This window comes from Sebastes fasciatus, chromosome 11 (assembly GCF_043250625.1).
Source record: "Sebastes fasciatus isolate fSebFas1 chromosome 11, fSebFas1.pri, whole genome shotgun sequence".
Lineage (NCBI taxonomy): Eukaryota > Metazoa > Chordata > Actinopteri > Perciformes > Sebastidae > Sebastes > Sebastes fasciatus.
Genome location: NC_133805.1, coordinates 12,862,272 through 12,879,966, shown reverse-complemented (window position 1 = coordinate 12,879,966; position 17,695 = coordinate 12,862,272). Strand labels below are relative to the sequence as shown.

General features: G+C 37.5%; 1 protein-coding gene across 1 annotated transcript; it reads left to right on the top strand.

Annotated features, from left to right (window-relative positions):
* Nucleotides 1–11,719: 11,719 nt before the first annotated feature.
* gfi1aa (growth factor independent 1A transcription repressor a) lies at nt 11,720–16,087 on the top strand. The gene is made up of 6 exons (XM_074650767.1): nt 11,720–11,963; nt 13,562–13,774; nt 14,291–14,661; nt 15,107–15,244; nt 15,445–15,610; nt 15,736–16,087. The coding sequence occupies exons 1-6, from the start codon at nt 11,852–11,854 to the stop codon at nt 15,915–15,917; spliced, it is 1,182 nt and encodes a 393-aa protein (XP_074506868.1). The 5' UTR covers nt 11,720–11,851; the 3' UTR covers nt 15,918–16,087.
* Nucleotides 16,088–17,695: the final 1,608 nt, after the last annotated feature.

Here is a 17,695-nt window from a genome sequence, read left to right as displayed (position 1 = left end):
GTATTTACAATGAATATAAAATGAAGTAAATAAATAACATTATATATATATATTGTTATTTATTGACTATATATATATAATGTTATTTATTGACTATATATAATGTTATTTATTTACTATATATATAATGTTATTTATTTACTATATATATAATGTTATTTATTTACTATATATATATAATGTTATTTATTTAATCATTATATATTCATTGTAAATATTTATCCTTTTATCGTAATCTTTAGCTATTTGTTTTCAAGTTTTTCTTATTATTATTTATATATATATATAAAATACATTTATATTAAGAATATGGTCACAAACATAAAACAAAGTACAGCACACATTCCTTACAACAGATTAGTCATTTTTACTCTAACTTCATACTTTTAGTGCCTCTTCAATGTCACCATTTTAAACTTTTATTTATTTAAATATATATTTTTTAGATTTTATACATTTAACACATTGTACATACAACAAAGAACCTTCCCCCAAATTGAACATATTGCAGTTTATAAAATAATAATAATAAAACAAAAATCTTACTTGAAAGCAAATAGCTAAAGATGAAGTTAAAAGGATATATATTTCAAATGAAAATATAGTGAAATAAATAAATAAAATAAAAATAAAAATAATAATATTATTAATAATGATACAAATAATATAAATTAATATTAATATTAATAATGATAATTACACAAATACAATTTTTTACTACTCCTCCTCAAACTACTACTACTACTAATAATAATAATAATAATAATGAAAATTATAATAATAATAATGATAATAATAATAATAATGAAAAATAAAAATGTATTAAAAAATAAAGATAAATAAATAAATGCATACAGTTCTCATGTCATGACATCTTGTCTCTAAGATACCTCAACCAGTGTACCTGGACGTTAGTATTGGCCTACATTGGAACCAGTTCAAAGGTCACAGTGAGTCTGCAGTTCAGAGGCCAGCAGCTCTGTTGGATGTATCATCCATGCGTGTTGTGAAATCAAGCCACTCAACAAAACGATGATGATTTGGGCTGGAAAGATCTAAATGATGAAATCTCTGAAGCTAGGGTGGATTCTAAATCCCACCTACGCACAAAAGTCCTGGATGTTATCTCATATTTGTACCTTATTGCTTAACATCATAGCTCAGTGTCACTCAGGATCTTCACAGTCCACTTATATACGTACGTATGTATGTGTTAAATGTAAAAATCAATAACTATATGTTTATATAAATAAATAAATCCGTGTTGCAGAAGAAGAGTGAACCCCTGTTGCGTCATCGTCTTCTTCTGTCGAGTGTGTACCTGTACCTGAGATGATGATGACTTGGATCCCTGCAGATCAGGAAAACACCATTATCACCAGACTATAGATGTAAAACTGCATGTTTAATCATGTGGTACTAGTTGTGCCCTGCACGTTGCACATTTGTTTTGTTGATACGCAAGAATGGCCACTAAATTGACCTTGTGGTGAAAATGTTTAGCCAACAATAGTTTTTGTTTATTTATGTATTTTTATAGTTTTCTGCATCAATGCAAAATTGTGAATAAAAGGTAATTCTTGTCTATAAGGCTAAATGAGTCAGCTCTTCATCATGTTTTTAATTAATGGCTGAGCAGAAAGAGAAGATAAAACTGATCCCAAACTAAAAATATTTAATTGAGCCTAAATTACCTATATAATTAAACTTTTTTTTCCCAAACCGGTCTTGATGATGTAATTGCTACCAGGCAGGTTAAGCAATATGCTCAACATTTGCAATAGTGTCAAAATCTACATTTAAGTGTATAAACAGAATAACAGAATGGACATTTTTAATATGGTACAACACTGACTATATAGCTCTACTTATAGCACAAGTATGACACATCCCAATGAGCTGTCATTCAGCAGTAAGAGTGACACATGAGTATCAAAAACAGTAACGCCTCTCACACACTGTGGATCCACCTATTTCCTAAAAACACTGCTGATCCACACATTGAACTCATGCTCTAATTAATATGAGCCGTCATGGTGTCACTGAGCATTACTCCACAGTCCCAGTGTTCATGGACGTGGACAGGAGTGTATGATCCAGACGCAACAGATAAGAGTCCTGATATCAGGAACAGACCAAGAGAATTTCCAGAAACTCAACACCTGACACCACGAACACCATGGAACAAAATCAAAGCAAAGCAACTGGATTGTCTGCTTTGTTCATCTGTGCTGGGAAAAAAAATATTATTTGATTTCTTAATTTTTTCTGGTACAGAAGTAAATAGCTGGTGGTATTTAAATTCAAACAGGAAGAAGTATTGAGATCTTATAGGCCAGGGGTCCTTGAAGGGGTCCCCAGCAAAAAGGGGAATCATTTATTTTCATTATAAATCCACTCATAAGTAACACAATGACAGAATGTATGACTATTTTGGTCATGGGTGTCATACACCGTCTGTAATAACACATCTAAAAGCAAAAATCCTATCAGATGGGGGACGCTGGGACAAAATCTTATCAAATTGGGGTCCGTTCACTTATTTGTGTTAGTTTAGGGGTCCTTGACAAGGAAAAGGTTTTTGAACCACTAAATAGGCTATAGGCCATATGCTACTTAGAGCAATAAATGGACATTTTGGGAAATACGCTTCATTTTGCTCAAGAGTGAGAAGATTGATCACAATCACTTCAAGCTTAAAGGTCCCTTATTATAAAAAAGTGAGGTTTTCATGTTGTTTTATTATAAAGCAGGCTAAAGTCCTATATAAATACTGTGAAAGTATCAAAACGCTCAATCCACAGGGAAATACACACAGCCCGTATTCAGAAACTCTGCATTTGAAACAAGCTGTCAGGATTTCTGTCCATTTGTGATGTCACAAATATACAATATTTAGACCCTTTACACAGATTTAAACGTAAACATTCTGAATATGTCCCAGTTTATACCTGGTTGCAGTGTATGTGAATGTCATCAGCTGACAGGAAGTACACATGGACCCAAGCTGTTGCCTAGCAACGCAATTCTATTGCAATTCCGTTGCAATTCCGTCGAAATGCGCTAAAACAGAGCGTTTAAGACAGAGGGTAAATACAGGTATATTTAGGCAGACAATATGAGGAAAATAAAGGGTTTTTTGAACAATACAGCATGTAAACATGTTCTAGTAGAAACACAAAATACAAGTATGAACCTGAAAATGAGCATGATATGGGACCTTTAATATGAAGCTATAGGACACAATTAGCTTAGCTTAGCATAAAGCCTGCAGGGCACAGGGGAAACCGCTCCTCCTCCTAAAGCTCACTAATTAACGCTTTATATCTTGTTGTTTAATTGTATAAAACCCAAGTGTAAAAACAACAAGTTGTGGTCTTAAAGGGAGTTATGTGCTGGACAATTTCAAACTCATGACAATAGTGCAGAAGCAGACCAGTAAAACAGCAACTTGTCGCTCTTACACCTGAGTTTTTGTATGAATTAAACAAACATGATATAACGTGTTAGTTAGTGAGCTTTAGAGATGCTGATAGGTAGATTTTGATATCTTTGGACAGAGCCAGGCTAGCTGTTTCCCCCTGTTTCCAGTCTTTATGCTAAGCTAAGCTAACTGGCTGCTGGCTGTAGCTTCATATTTAGTGAACAGACATGAGAGTGGTATCAATATTTCCATCTAACTCTTAATAAGAAAGTAAATAAGTGTATTTCCCAAAATTATTTTAAAGTAGCATCAAGTTTAATTACTCAAGTAAAGGGCAAGTATGTAAAAAAGTAGCCTACTTGAATACTAAATAGGCTACTTAGTTAGCTTTATGCAACCACTGATTTTAAAGTGCTTTTTTGTGTTTTGTTTGTGTACGACCGACTGAGCATTGACACATATAATTCAGTGTCTTAAGTCATATAAATGGTCAATTGTTCATTAGACATGTTTTGAAATCCTTCAGTCAACCAGTGGTTCAGTGTGAGTCTATCTGTCAGCTCTATCGACAACTACCGAAAAAAAAAGGAACCAGGGTCTTCTGCTTTTCCGTTCGAGCAGAAATAGATAATATCCATCACAGTCACTCTCGGTGCAGATGTTCTCAGTGTTAGATAAGAAAAGTCACTCTTGTGGACAGCTTTCTCGCAGCCGATCAAGCTCTGTTTCTGCAGAACTGATTTCACAATGAAGAGATGCAACTGTCCAGTCATCCCTCTGCAGCAGCGGTCAGCCGGGTTAATAAGGATTCACACACATGGGGGCGGAGGGTGTGGTGGGCTGACGAAGGGGTAATACTGGGTGAACATCTGTTCACTTTACAAGGTCATTCTCTGAGCTAATTCTGAGCTCCTCCATTTTGATATTTAACTTTTGTGCCTTGATGTAATATCAACAAGGAGATCCATCAGTACTCGTTTTGTCTTTTCATCATAAAAGTCACGAAACAGAATTGAAAGAAGACGCCTTTGAGGTTGCTGTGGACTAGAAATGACTTGCAGAAAGTCACACATCAAATGTGTTAACAGGCACACCACAGATAAGAAGACTGCACTTTGTTGACAAGCAACACACTGTTGTCTTTCCTGCCTCATTTTCTCACCGCCGATTGCGTTTATTTTCGTGTGAATGCAGAGACATTGTAAAGATCGGTAGCTATTTTTCCTCTAAGTCCTTAACAATAAAGAGAAACAGGTGTAATTACATCTGCAACACATGCATAAACATCCTTAACCTGCCACACATCTTTCAGCGTTAGAACGATATGGATACATAGAACAGTTAAAAACTCTTTGTCCTGGATGACATACAATGCAAAAACCAAATCAATTCTGCTGAAACTAAACCGAGTTCTGCTAACTTCAGCACCAGATAGAATATTTCAGGAACAGCAGAGATGGTGCACGATGAAGTTTCTGTGTGAAAACCAAGCCTTTTTTTCTCCACCCGAACATGTGACCAGTGTTTTACACGCCATGAAGAAATGGTGGTGTTTTCTGTGTGAAAATACATCAAAGAGACATACCACAGCTTTGAGAGCATCAGCTAAAAGAAACTTGCACTTGTAACAGTGCAGAAATGGGGGAGAAATTAAGTTCAGGGTGGAAATATAAAAAAAAAAAAAAAAACATTATTTAACGGCCAAGGTTAGGTACATATCTCCAGTTAAAATGCATGAACTGATGGCTTATTTAGGCTCCACTATGCTTGTTGAACTCTGACCTTTCAAACGGCCGCCTCACCCAGACATGCACAGACACAATGACCAGGAAGCACCGAGCCGGTTTCTTCACATCCACACACCAACGTCCCCCCGATGAGATTCTCAGTATTTGGGGGGGAGAAATTTACAACCAGAAACGGGCTGGTTGCAAACAAGGGGAGCTGCTGATCACAATGATGGATGAGGGAGGTGATTTGTGGAGTGTTTACAGCATAAATCCAAGCATCTGTTTAGTGAAACGTGAGAGTTTTCTTTTTCAGTGTTACTTTCGTTTTCCTACAGCCAAGCTGACCCTGGGCTAAAGGTTTTAGGATATTTAGGGTGTATGATCATACAGCAATAGTCAGATAAGATCCCAACAAGTAAACTATTAACATAAATCAATTTACAGTAAGACAGACGCAAGCTCCCCTACAAAAGATTTGAAGTGAGAGTAGGCGAGAAAAACAAGACGTTGGTGGACCTCCTGTGTGAAAGAAGAACTGTGTTGCGGTCAGCAGCGTCCAGTAAATCATTCATTGTGTTCACACTCGGTCCCTATCTGGTGGCTGCAGTTGGGGCCGGCTGAGAGCTTCGGACGGCCACTAGAAGAGAGCGGGGGGGGCCTGCCGGCAGTTGAACACGAGGAAAAAGGAGTAAAATCAGATTGTAGCTGGAGGGAAAAGGGACGGAGATAGTTTAAAAGAGAGAGAGAGGGAGGGCGGTGGGGGGGGGGGGGGGGTTGTTACGCTGTGGTTAGAGTTCTGGAGCCAAAGGAACCTGTGAGGGGATGAGATAGCATGATGTGGTTTTCATTGAGATGCCACAGCAGAGTGGAGGTGCAGAGGTGAACGCTCTCACGGAGAGCCTGCGACTAAACAGAGACATAAACCAGGGAAAGTCAGTTTAGCCACAATAAGCTATCATGGCATGAATCCATGTCACGCAGTAGACTGAGTACTTTTTGTGATTATGTACGACAAAAAGATCACTGGTTTAAATTCTTCTCTCGAGTCTGAATTTCTGGAAGTATACAACTGCAGAAAAGTCGACTTTTTTCACACACTTGTTTCTATTTTCGTCTACAAGAACAAAATCTGTTTTAGTTTCACTTCTTTCACTTGTCTTAAAGTGAGACTATTTAAGTTTTGAAAGAAGAAATAACAGCAAAAATAAAGATAAATAAAGATATCAAAAAGCTGAGTCATACCTTTAATAGTTCAAAGTCTTGTAACCCGTTTAGCTGAAAGTATGCAGAAGCAGTAGCATTTCAAAGAGGAGTATATTTAAAAGGATCTGATTTTCTCCATTGAATTACATTGTAAAAAAAAAAGTTTAATATTTTAAAAAGCAGAAATAGTAGAAAGTAGAAATAAGAAAAGTCATAGCACTAATGTCCTGAAAGAGCTGAATATTTAACGGTTTTCTGTAGCTCAAAGTATGCAGAAGTAGTTAAAGTCCAAACAAACGTACGGAAGAAATAGAAGAAGTTGAAGAAGAAGAAGAAGAAAGATTCAAAGAACAATACTTTGAATGCTGAATCAGCACAATTAGCTTAGCTTAGCATAAAGCCTGGAATCTGGGGAAACAGCTCCTCTAAAGTTCTCTAATTAAGACTTTATATCTAGTATGTTTAATTTGTATAAAACCGATGAGTTGTGGTCTTAAAAGGGGTTATGTGCTGGACAATTTCTTGGCCGAGCGCAGTGACTAAGCTAAGCTCAAGTGTACAAACATGAGAGCCGTATCTGTTTTAGTTTCACTTGTCTTGAAGTGAGACTATGTACGTTTTGAAAGAAGAAATAACACTTAATGTCTCATACAAATGAAAAGTTGAATTCATGAGAATTAAAATGCATCTTTGCTCGGTTCAACGCACTCAGGAGTTTTGCAGCTACAGCGTTATTTGGTCTGGTATGACCAGTAGAGTACGGAGGCTAATTTTAGCTTATGTTAGCAAACTTTAACTCAATATTGACAGACATCTACTGTTTGCATCATTATCCTCTAATTGTCATATGTAGCCAGTGGTGGCTTAAGGTGGTCAGGTGCTCACCCTTACTCATCATGCTTTAACGTTTCCAGAAAAAAGTAATTTAGTGCCATGTATAAAAGCGTGCTAGGAATATTACACGGTCCACACGTACACACACGGGGAGCACTGGCATATACACACATTGAGACAGCCTTTGATATAAACCTTGAAATATCTAGTCAATTTAGGGGTTTTCTTTAGTAGATCTTGGTCACGGTGTTCTTTCTTTTTGTTTTTGAGCTCCGTGATCATATCTTCTTTCGGACATTTCGCCACTATTCTGTCCAGTAGTGACGTATTATTTGAAATTGACCTTATGAACCTGGTCACATCATGGGGCCATGCAGGTTCACAAGGTCAGCTGATGGGCCAATAGGGGTTACGTTTTTTTTATTCACTGAAGAACATTTCAATAATTAAAAATAATCTAGCCAATGTCTTGCAAACATGGGGCCCCTAGGCTGCAGCCGAGGCCGGCCATGTGCACTAATCCACCCCAGCATGTAGCCACAGCGGCCTCTGTTTAGTAAATGTTACATATAGTCTCGCATTAAACTGAATTACATTGAGTAAAAATCAGGCTTTTGACAAGCTGCCGTGCTCTCTGCTCCTCTTGTTAACATTCACATACATGTGGTATGAAAGCTGCAGCCTTAGGTATATTTAAAACTACGAGGAGTCCCCACAGTCTGTCTCTATATCCTCGCGAGGGCCCACAGGGGCCGAGAGGTTGAACTTGAGAAAATAACCTCACGGCTCACCAGCACAAGTCTTTATTTAACCCTGCGACTGTGATCCGCACCTTTGACAAGAAGTGCTGCTGTGAAAAGCAAAGCATGAATACAAGAAACCCACCCCCCTCTGTTCTTCCTCCTCCTCCTCCTCCTCCTCCTCTCCCCGGCTGTGATCACTGCGATTGGGCTTCTATTTCAATCACATACTTGCTGTAAAGACTGAAAGAGCGAGAATCAAGGCCTGCGGGGGAAGAGGTGGTGGTGGGGTGAGGGAGGGTTACAGAGAGACAAGCGTCTGTGGCAACACTGATAGCGACTTCTCGACGCTGCGTTTGGTTTCCTGTTCTGACTCAGTGTGTAACTCTGAGTTTGAACGTACTGTCCTTTTCTCTCTGTGTGTCTCTCTCTCACTTTTTCAGATGAGAATAATCAGATTGCTGTCAATGTCGATCAGCAGCTGGATTCAAACAAGGCTTGTTTATGATGATTTAACTAGAAAGCATTTATTCTAAATAAATATCTGGTGGTAATGTTTCTCATGAGATGTGATTGTGCAACTATGATCTATGAAACATGGTGCATTTGATATCAGCTCTGAAATCTTGTTAATTCTGCAGGAAAACTGATGTCTGATGTTTTGTCTTTGCTCGTACTGTGTGAGAAAACCATCGCTGCCTGTTCATCAGTGGGAGGAGAGGTGAGAATTAGATCTTAAACATCACATTTTATGGACTGATTTCTCTTTTTGACCCCAGCAACACATGAGGTCACCCGAAAGAAAATGTGACCCCACTGTTACCTGTGTAATCTGTCATAAGTATGTGATGGAAAACACACAAAATAAAAATGTATTATTATTATTTTAATATTGTACTTTAAAGATATATTCACAAAACTCTAAAAGAACAGCACAAGATAGGTAAAGTGGGGTCACATTTTCTGACAACAACCGTGAGAAATGGTGACCACATGTTGCTGGCTCTTCTGCGGTCACAGATTTTGGTGTTAACACCTGTATGAAAGGAGTTAGCAGAAAAAAAATGTCAATCTCTAGCCTAAAGTTAAAGTTAAAGAGTCACAGAAATGCAATATTTTGTATTCCTAATTCCACAAAGAAAGAATATAATCTTTATAAGGAAAAGAAAATCAATTCTTAACTGATTCATTTTGGTACAATGCGAAATGTCCAAAAGATGATCAATTATGAATCAGTGTTTTTGTTTGACTATATCAAGGCTGACTAACATGAAAATTAATTTCGGAGGGAGGGAGGGAGGGAGGGGAAGAAAGAGTGTGAGAGAGTGTGAGTGTGTCTCAGTATGAGTAGCAGAAGGGTTTTGTGGTGTGTCTCTCTCTGCAGCTTGTGACTGATATTCTATAACACTCAGACTGAATGTGGACACAGAGGTCAGGACAGCTGTGTGTCCTCAGAGCTGCATGGATATATAGAGAGTACCTGCAGACAGTGTCAGTGCAGTGTGTGAGTATGGGACATGTGTTTTACTTCTCGGCTATCTGCGCTTTGCTTGCAGGTCTCTAACTTGTTGCAGCTGCATCAAACAAACTCGGTTCCCACATGGGAGAAAAATCGATAGTGCTTTGTTTTGGTCTGACCTTGAGCCCAAATCTTTGCTATGATTTGACTGATTTCTGCAGAAAACTTCCTCCAATATGTTGGTTCAATTTTGTCTTATTTTTAATAGTCCATTTGGTACTTATATATCCTGTCCTGCATTTCTTTCAGCAGACAGCCTAATTGAGCCGGGAGGGGGGGTTTTAATGGTGTAAAACAATAAGGTCTGGAGTCAGTGCTGGTAAGCTGAAGCAGTGTAACTTGTAAAGGGATACTCGGGCTCCCCACCAGCAGGCTGTTGTGTCGAGCGGCCGTGCGCGTCTCATTAACAGGATCACTTTACAAGCAGTCAAACAAATAAGGTCATTATCCATCACAGCCTGCTCCTCTGCCTGCATGGACCCACACACTCACACACACACCATCACATTCACATTAGGTCTTTAATTTAATCATCTGGCTTGATGGGACTCCAAATTACCAGTTTTTATAATAGTATTTTCAATTAATTGAGGCTTTTATGTTCCAATTTTTTTATTGGCACAAAAAGTACAATGAAGCAGTACAACTGTAAAGAAATTATTTTTAAATGTTTGAAACAGTGTTATCCTAGACCCGTATTTCCTAACCCCACTGTTCCTCTTTGTAGTGATGGAGATAATGTGGTACACATGGAAAGTTTGGTAATGTACACATGGAGTTTAATTTAGGCTTTTAATAAAAAAAAAATCCTACCATTATAACAAACTAGCAAACACACAAATCCAATCCTGGTTATAATTTATTTTAATTCCTTGCAATGTTTAAACAGCTTTTCCAACTGTGGACACTAATTGGAAATAATAAATACAATTATTATTATTATTCATCCAAAATAAAAAAAAATTCAGAAATATTTTTTTAGGTTTTCTCGTTTAAAAACAGTCTACACTGTGATAATAGTATCTGTCAATTAATATCACACAATCAGTTTAGATAATAAAGATTTAGTCTAATCATGAGCCTATAATAAACTCTATATGTTCTAAAACATCCCTGTAAACTTCCTCTAATGTGATTCAGCCTCCGTCTCATATCTGCACCATTAAGGACATCCAATCCCATATATCCTCCTGGGAACCGAGTAAAAAAAGTGTCTTCCAATTACTTTTTGTGTGATTTCCTTCCTATTTAGGGTTAAAAGAAAATCTTACAATTTAGGCTTTTTGAACTTTATTTTTTATTTTACAGCATGTCCACTGTAGTGAACCACAGGACCATTTCAGTGTGAAAAGACAAAAAAAAATGAAGAGATTATGGCTGTAGAGTGATATTAAACCAAGAATACATTCAACTTGATTAAAAAAAAACACATGCCATATCACTGGAAAGCCCATGATGTCCTCTTTACAATACACCAGGGGTTGATAGAGTAGGGCAAAAGAATAAAAGGATATGCATGTGGACAAAATGTCCACTGCAGAGGACACATGTCAATGGGCTGGGTCTCAGGAGGATATATCTACACTGTAAAAAAAAACTTTTTTTTTTAACAGTTTTTTTCAAGAAATTTTACATTTTTTGTCTGTATTTCAAAATGACAGAAAAAAATGTAAAAATGACATGTTTAATTTGTGATTTATATGTAAATGGTCTTAGATTTACAGTATAGATAATACTGATAAGATAATTATTAGTTTTTTAGATGTTTATGACTCTATTTTAACAATTAATTTATGTTAAAAGAAAAGGATTTCATGGAATTCTAAAAATATATATTTTTTGCAAAACTTCTGAGAGTTAATGTAAATTTGGGCTTTTTGCAACGTAAAATTACATGTTTCATTTAATGATTTATATGTAAATGGTCTTAGATTTACGGTGTATGACTATTCTAACAATAAATATATTTTAAAAGTAAAATATTTCTTGTAATATTACAGTAATAAAGGCTAATTATATAAAGATAATAACTATTTTTTTTGTTTTTTACAGTTTATTTATGTTAATTAACAGACAGTATTTTTCACTTTTTTTTACAGACATTTTCTGGCGCCCCTGCTGCCGCAAAATTTCCTTGATTCTACACTTTTTTTTTTACAGTGTACCTGGATCCTTCAGGTGGTCCAGCTTTTTGGCCACCTGCCTAGCAACACCTGGTAACCGATACGGCCTCTCTGCGCATGCGTAATAGGCTGCCAAAAATCCCACCGCCGTCTCGCCTGTCAACCAATAGTGATCCAATCTGTCCAGAGATAAAGTCAGAGCAGTGAGCAGTGAAGTGAAGTGAAGTGGAGGATTTCAGACCTGCAGAAACACCGACTGAAGAGGAGTAAAAGAAAACATGCCGAGGTCTTTCCTGGTGAAGAGTAAACGAGCCCGCAGCTACCACCAGCCTCGCTACCTGGACGATGACTACAGCAGACTGGACACTATCCTGGCTCACGTGTGCGCAGGTAGGTTCACCTGTGCGTAATTACGCACGAAAAAAATTAGTTGAATAACTTCAGTAAGTAAGATAAAGCGGAAATTATTCACATTTCCTCATCAAAATAGAATTTCCTCTATCTACAAATAGACAATTGCTGTTAATTTACAGCAGGATTTCAACAGTATTAACCTGTTATTGCTAAAAAACAGTGCTTTACTGTTAATACAAAAGAGAACCTGTTAAAATACGCTCATAGGCCGTTTTAACTGAACTATAATGCATTCTTATAAAACTTTTAAAGCACTTTACTGCTGATCAACTGTCTAAAGTATCATCAGTAACAGTTTCATGCAGTATGTTTTTAATTCTGGGACCTGATCTGCTCATGTGAGGCTTGTACATTGTACATGATTGTAAAATCAGTGAATTAGCTTCATTGTTCTTCACTCACATGTTGTTTTGGTTTGCATTCTGTGCTTGTAGCCAGCTATAGACAGACATTTTGGGAAAAGTGTCAACAAGTCTATTATAGCCTTTTTCCTAACAAGTGCCTTTAATTGTATTTAGTGTGACTATTCCTATGTCTGTAACCTGCTAAGTCTAAGATAATGTAAAAGAAAGGGGGAAAACAGCTATATAATGTATCTTTAAACAGTACATTAACTGTAAAATACTGTGAAATTAATACAAAAAAAACTGTATTTTTCATTAACAGTACAAAGCTGTAAATTTCAGCGACAGTATAATAATGTTAATTTTACAGTAACATAAAGACAACCCTGCTGCCAGTTCTTTACTGTTATTTTACTGGGACATTCTTAACAGTGCACTTTGTGCGTAATTACGCACGAAATTTTTTTTTGAATAACGCCAGTAAGTAAGAAAGTGGAAATTGTTCACATTTCCTCATGTCCGGTACAAATATTATTTACAAAGTGGAAATGAAAGAAAGCATAACCTTGTTTATAAGACAAATGAGTTGTAAAAAAAGTAGTAAGACCATCACTGACAAACAAACAGTTACCAATCCTGATCTGTATCTTTGGTCAATCTGACAAAAAGCTTTGCTTCCTCTCGACCTGTAAATGCAACTTTGTTTACATTTTATTTATTACATCTAACCTACCTATTTTACAAGTGCAATTACCTCTGTTTACATTACATCTATTTTTATATTTTATACTTCTAGTGTAACACTTCTGTTTATATTTATTTATTACATCTACTTTACCTGTTTTATTTACTTTATAACTGTGTGTGTTTTACCTGTTATATATGTTTTATCTGCCTCGTTTAGTCTTGTCAAGTATTTGTTTTAAAGCACTGACCAGAAGTGGCAACTGTGAATCTCGTTGTATTTAATACAATGACAATAAAGCTTTCTATTCTATTCTGAAGGTTTACAGTATAGCACCTATTGGCTTATTGGTTAATTGTCACTTTCCAACAGTATTTGACCCCTTTTGTGAACACAGGCTAAAAAAAAGATATTACAAATATGCCTCTATCTACAAATAGACACCAGTTGCACAGTCAGTCAGTCAGTCAGTCAGTCAGTCAGTCAGTCAGTCAGTCAGTCAGTCAGTCAGTCAGTCTCATTGCTCTCCTCTCTGCTGTCACCAGAGACCAGATCTCAGGTGGAGTTTGAGTCCAACTTGGAGCAGCAGCAGGAGGATGTGAGCCCCGGCGCTGACAGGCTGTCCCCCGGGTCCAGGCTGCTGTCCCCCGGGTCTCTGTCCTCCAGCTCTCCGCTGAGCTGCGGAGGAGGCAGCGTGTGTGACCGATCCTCCTCCGACTGTGATTTCTGGCGTCCCCCATCTCCCTCCTCCTCACCAGGTCTGTTGTCAGACACACTTTTTCTACAGTTTTTTTTAGAAGTGTCAGATGAGTATTACAAGATACAGCAAAGTTTGTTAGTGTCAGTTCTATTAGAGCTGTGAGGGGGGTTATTATCATTAGACCATTGAGCTTATGTACATTTAAACTTTTAATTTTCAACTTGTCATAAATACATACCAGCTTTATAAGTGGAACATTTTCAGCTCTGTTACCACTAATATCCTGATGTGAGTTGTGATTATTATGAAGGAGAACAAAGATGAAGCACATAGGGAGTCAGAAAGAGACGTCCAGGAAAAGGCTATAATATTAATTGATAGGCCTACTCATTGATCTGCATTTAACAATGGATTTCACTGACAGGCTGTATGTAAGGTGCACTTGAGGGTTTCAGTTCTAGAGTTGCATGTCACTTTCAGCCATTTCTAGTAATGCAATTTCCAAATGATCACATTTTAAGGCACGCCATGTAAAGAATATCCACTCACCTCTAAATCCAAATTGACCTTCCAGATTCAGAGAAGTGCTCCACTCCAGCAGCAGAGGACGGCCACCACTTCAACATCCCACTCTTCCCTTACTCCTGGACGGCGTACTCCAGCTCCGAGCTGAGGCATCTGGTCCAGGGCTCGTATCACCATCACCGTCACCTCCAGGGTCACCTCCAGGGTCACCTCCAGGACCACAGGGAGCCTCACTCGCCCGGCAGCATCTACCAGGACTTCTCTCCAACGGCCCACCAGGTGTGCAGGATGCGGGACGGAGACGAGCTGGATGTGGATGTAAAGCAGAAGCCCCGCGGTGCAGAGATCAAGTCTGAAAATGACTTTATTTGCTCCAACATCGAGCCAAGTGGATCCTATAAGTGCATCAAATGTTGCAAGGTATGTTTGCCAAATGTTTACTGAAGTACAATAGTCCTGGTTTAATATTGTTTGAGTTTGCTGAGATTTTACAAATTATCTTAATGGTAAATGGACTTGCATTTATATAGAGCTTTTCTAGTCTTCCGACCACTCAAAGCGCTTTACACTACATGTCAGCATTCACCCATTCATACACCCATTCATACACTGATGGCAGAGGCTACTAAGGTGCCAACTTTGCCCATCAGGATCTAATCTAAATACTCATTCATACACCGATGGCTATGAAACAAAAGGATAGATAAAAAAGTTAGAATAAAATAATAAAAAAAAAAAATCTAAAAAAACCATTATGCCCATCAGCCTATATTAGGATACAAGTTAAATGATGAGATTAGTATATTTCCTTCTTCTTAGTTTGATGTCGGAGTAAAAATGTCATGTGTCTATTTTTATTATACAGGTGTTCTCCACTCCTCACGGGCTGGAGGTTCATGTGCGTCGGTCGCACAGCGGGACGCGGCCGTTTGAGTGCGGGATCTGCGGGAAAACCTTCGGCCACGCAGTGAGCCTGGATCAGCACAGAGCGGTTCACTCGCAGGTGAGGCCTCTATAGCTGGAAATAGACTATTGTACAAGTTGCTCTAGAAACTCAAAGGCCCACATCCTGGACGCAAAGGTCCTGGGTTTTGTCACCACCACAACATCCCAAACCAGTCTGAGTTTTTAATGTATATTTCTGTAGTTCAGTCTGATGTTTTGAGGCCTTCCACACTGACATTTTACATGTTTTTATTACAGGAGAGGAGCTTCAGCTGTAAAATCTGCAGCAAAAGCTTCAAGCGCTCCTCCACGCTGTCCACGCACCTGCTCATCCACTCGGACACGCGGCCTTATCCGTGTCAGTACTGCGGGAAGAGGTTCCACCAGAAGTCAGACATGAAAAAACACACTTTCATCCACACAGGTGAGACACTGCACAAACTGAAAGTCATCGAAAAAATGCAACAAAATAAAATAGCCACTCTTTAATGCCTCACCGTGCGTAATGCGTAAAGATGACATACTTGTGTGATCTCGTCACTGCTGCAGGTGAGAAGCCCCACAAGTGTCAGGTGTGCGGGAAGGCCTTCAGTCAGAGCTCCAACCTCATCACGCACAGCAGGAAACACACAGGCTTCAAACCTTTCGGCTGTGACCTCGGCTGCGGGAAAGGTTTCCAGAGGAAGGTGGACCTGAGGAGACACAAGGAGACGCAGCACGGACTCAAATGATGCTTTAACATGAAATCCTGCACTTTGAATGTACTCTGGCTGTTCATATGGTTTATTTTATTCTATCGTTTTGTTGCATTGGGCTACTTTTTTTTCCTATTGTTGAATGTAGTTAATTATTTAGCCTGAGATATTCTGGTTGATTTTATGGAAATAAAAGTTTATTTATCGAGTGTGTTTTACATTATTATTAAAATAAAAAAAACACAGTCTATAGGCTGTAAAAATTGGTTTCCAAAGATGAATGTATTTTTTTTAATAATTTCTGAAATTAATTATCACTTTTAAATGATCAAATTATAGAAATCCTGACCTTTAAATTTAGTAAATATAGTCACGGATTAAACATTAACTTTTGGAGCTGTCAGTTTTTTCAGTTAGGAAATGACAATTTATTATTATTATTACTATATTATTATTATTATTTTCTAAATGATAAGAAAACATTTCTCATCATTTAGATTGTTTAGGTTTTAATCCACATTTAAATTTTTTTTTTTTTTTTTTAAATCCATCAGTCCACTGATGGCAGCAGGTACGTTGTGGAAAAACGAGAAGCTGAGTTGAACCCTTCATGCCACCAATCACGTCTCCAATCTTCACAACAGCTCAAAGTTTTATCTAGAAAAACGATGCTGCGTGCGCCAGCTGGTCAAAACCAAATATCTCCAGACGCATTGTTAACATACCCATATAACAAATGACATTATGGTGCCATAAAGCTCCATGTGAAGGAAGTCTGGAGAGAAATAGCGTCACTTTTATGACAGCAGAGGCTCAATAAGCAGCGTGTCCACATGTCGTTTTCACTGGGAAAAGCTGGGTGTGATTTATTTATTTGGCCCCGCGGAGGTTAAACATCCACCAGCTCGAAAAACTTCCAAGGATCTGATTTGCACACATCTTATCACAGATTGTGTACAGTAATGTAAAACAGCCTGCAGACCAGCTGTTGAGGAAGTATTCAGATACTTTACTTATGTAAAAGAATGCAAGTATAATCAGAAAAAAGGTACTAAAGTAGTACAGTAGTATAATATTAAATGTAAAAATACACAATGTAGCAAAATGCCCCCTGTGACTGTTATACCATTCGATTGTTATTACTCCTGCATTCATGTAAAACCTGGATTTTACTGTTGCAGTTGATGGAGCTCACTTTGAACTTTTTACATAGGACTTTAACTAATGATTATTTTCATTATGAATTAATCTGCTGAGTATTTTCTCCATTAATTGATTGATTTTTTTTTATTTGTAAAAATTCAGAAAATAGGGAGAAATGTCGTCACAATTACCCAGAACCCAAGCTGACATTTTCACAATACATTGTCTTGTCCAAACCTCAAAATGATTACAAATAAATTAAAATGATTAAAAGGAAAAAAAAAGGCAAATCTTCACATTTGAGAAGCTGGAACCATGAAATGTTTTGCGCTGCATTTTTGCATGAAACGATTATCAAAATATTTTCCAATTGACTAATCATTTCAGCTGTACTTGTATATACCTATGGTTAGTTTTGGTTAATTTATAACAACACATTGTATTTTATTAGCTACTTGTTTGTTTTGTGTGAAACAATCTTCATTTGTAAAGTAATAAACTGTCAAATGATTGTATTGAATTAATAAGTACTTAATATTTCCTTCTGAATTGTAGTGGAGTAGAAGTAGAAGGTGGCATGAGAAGAAAGTACCTCACATTTTACTATACAGTACAGTACTGGAATAAATGTACTTCGATACACTCCACTACCGCTGTAGACTCCACTCCTG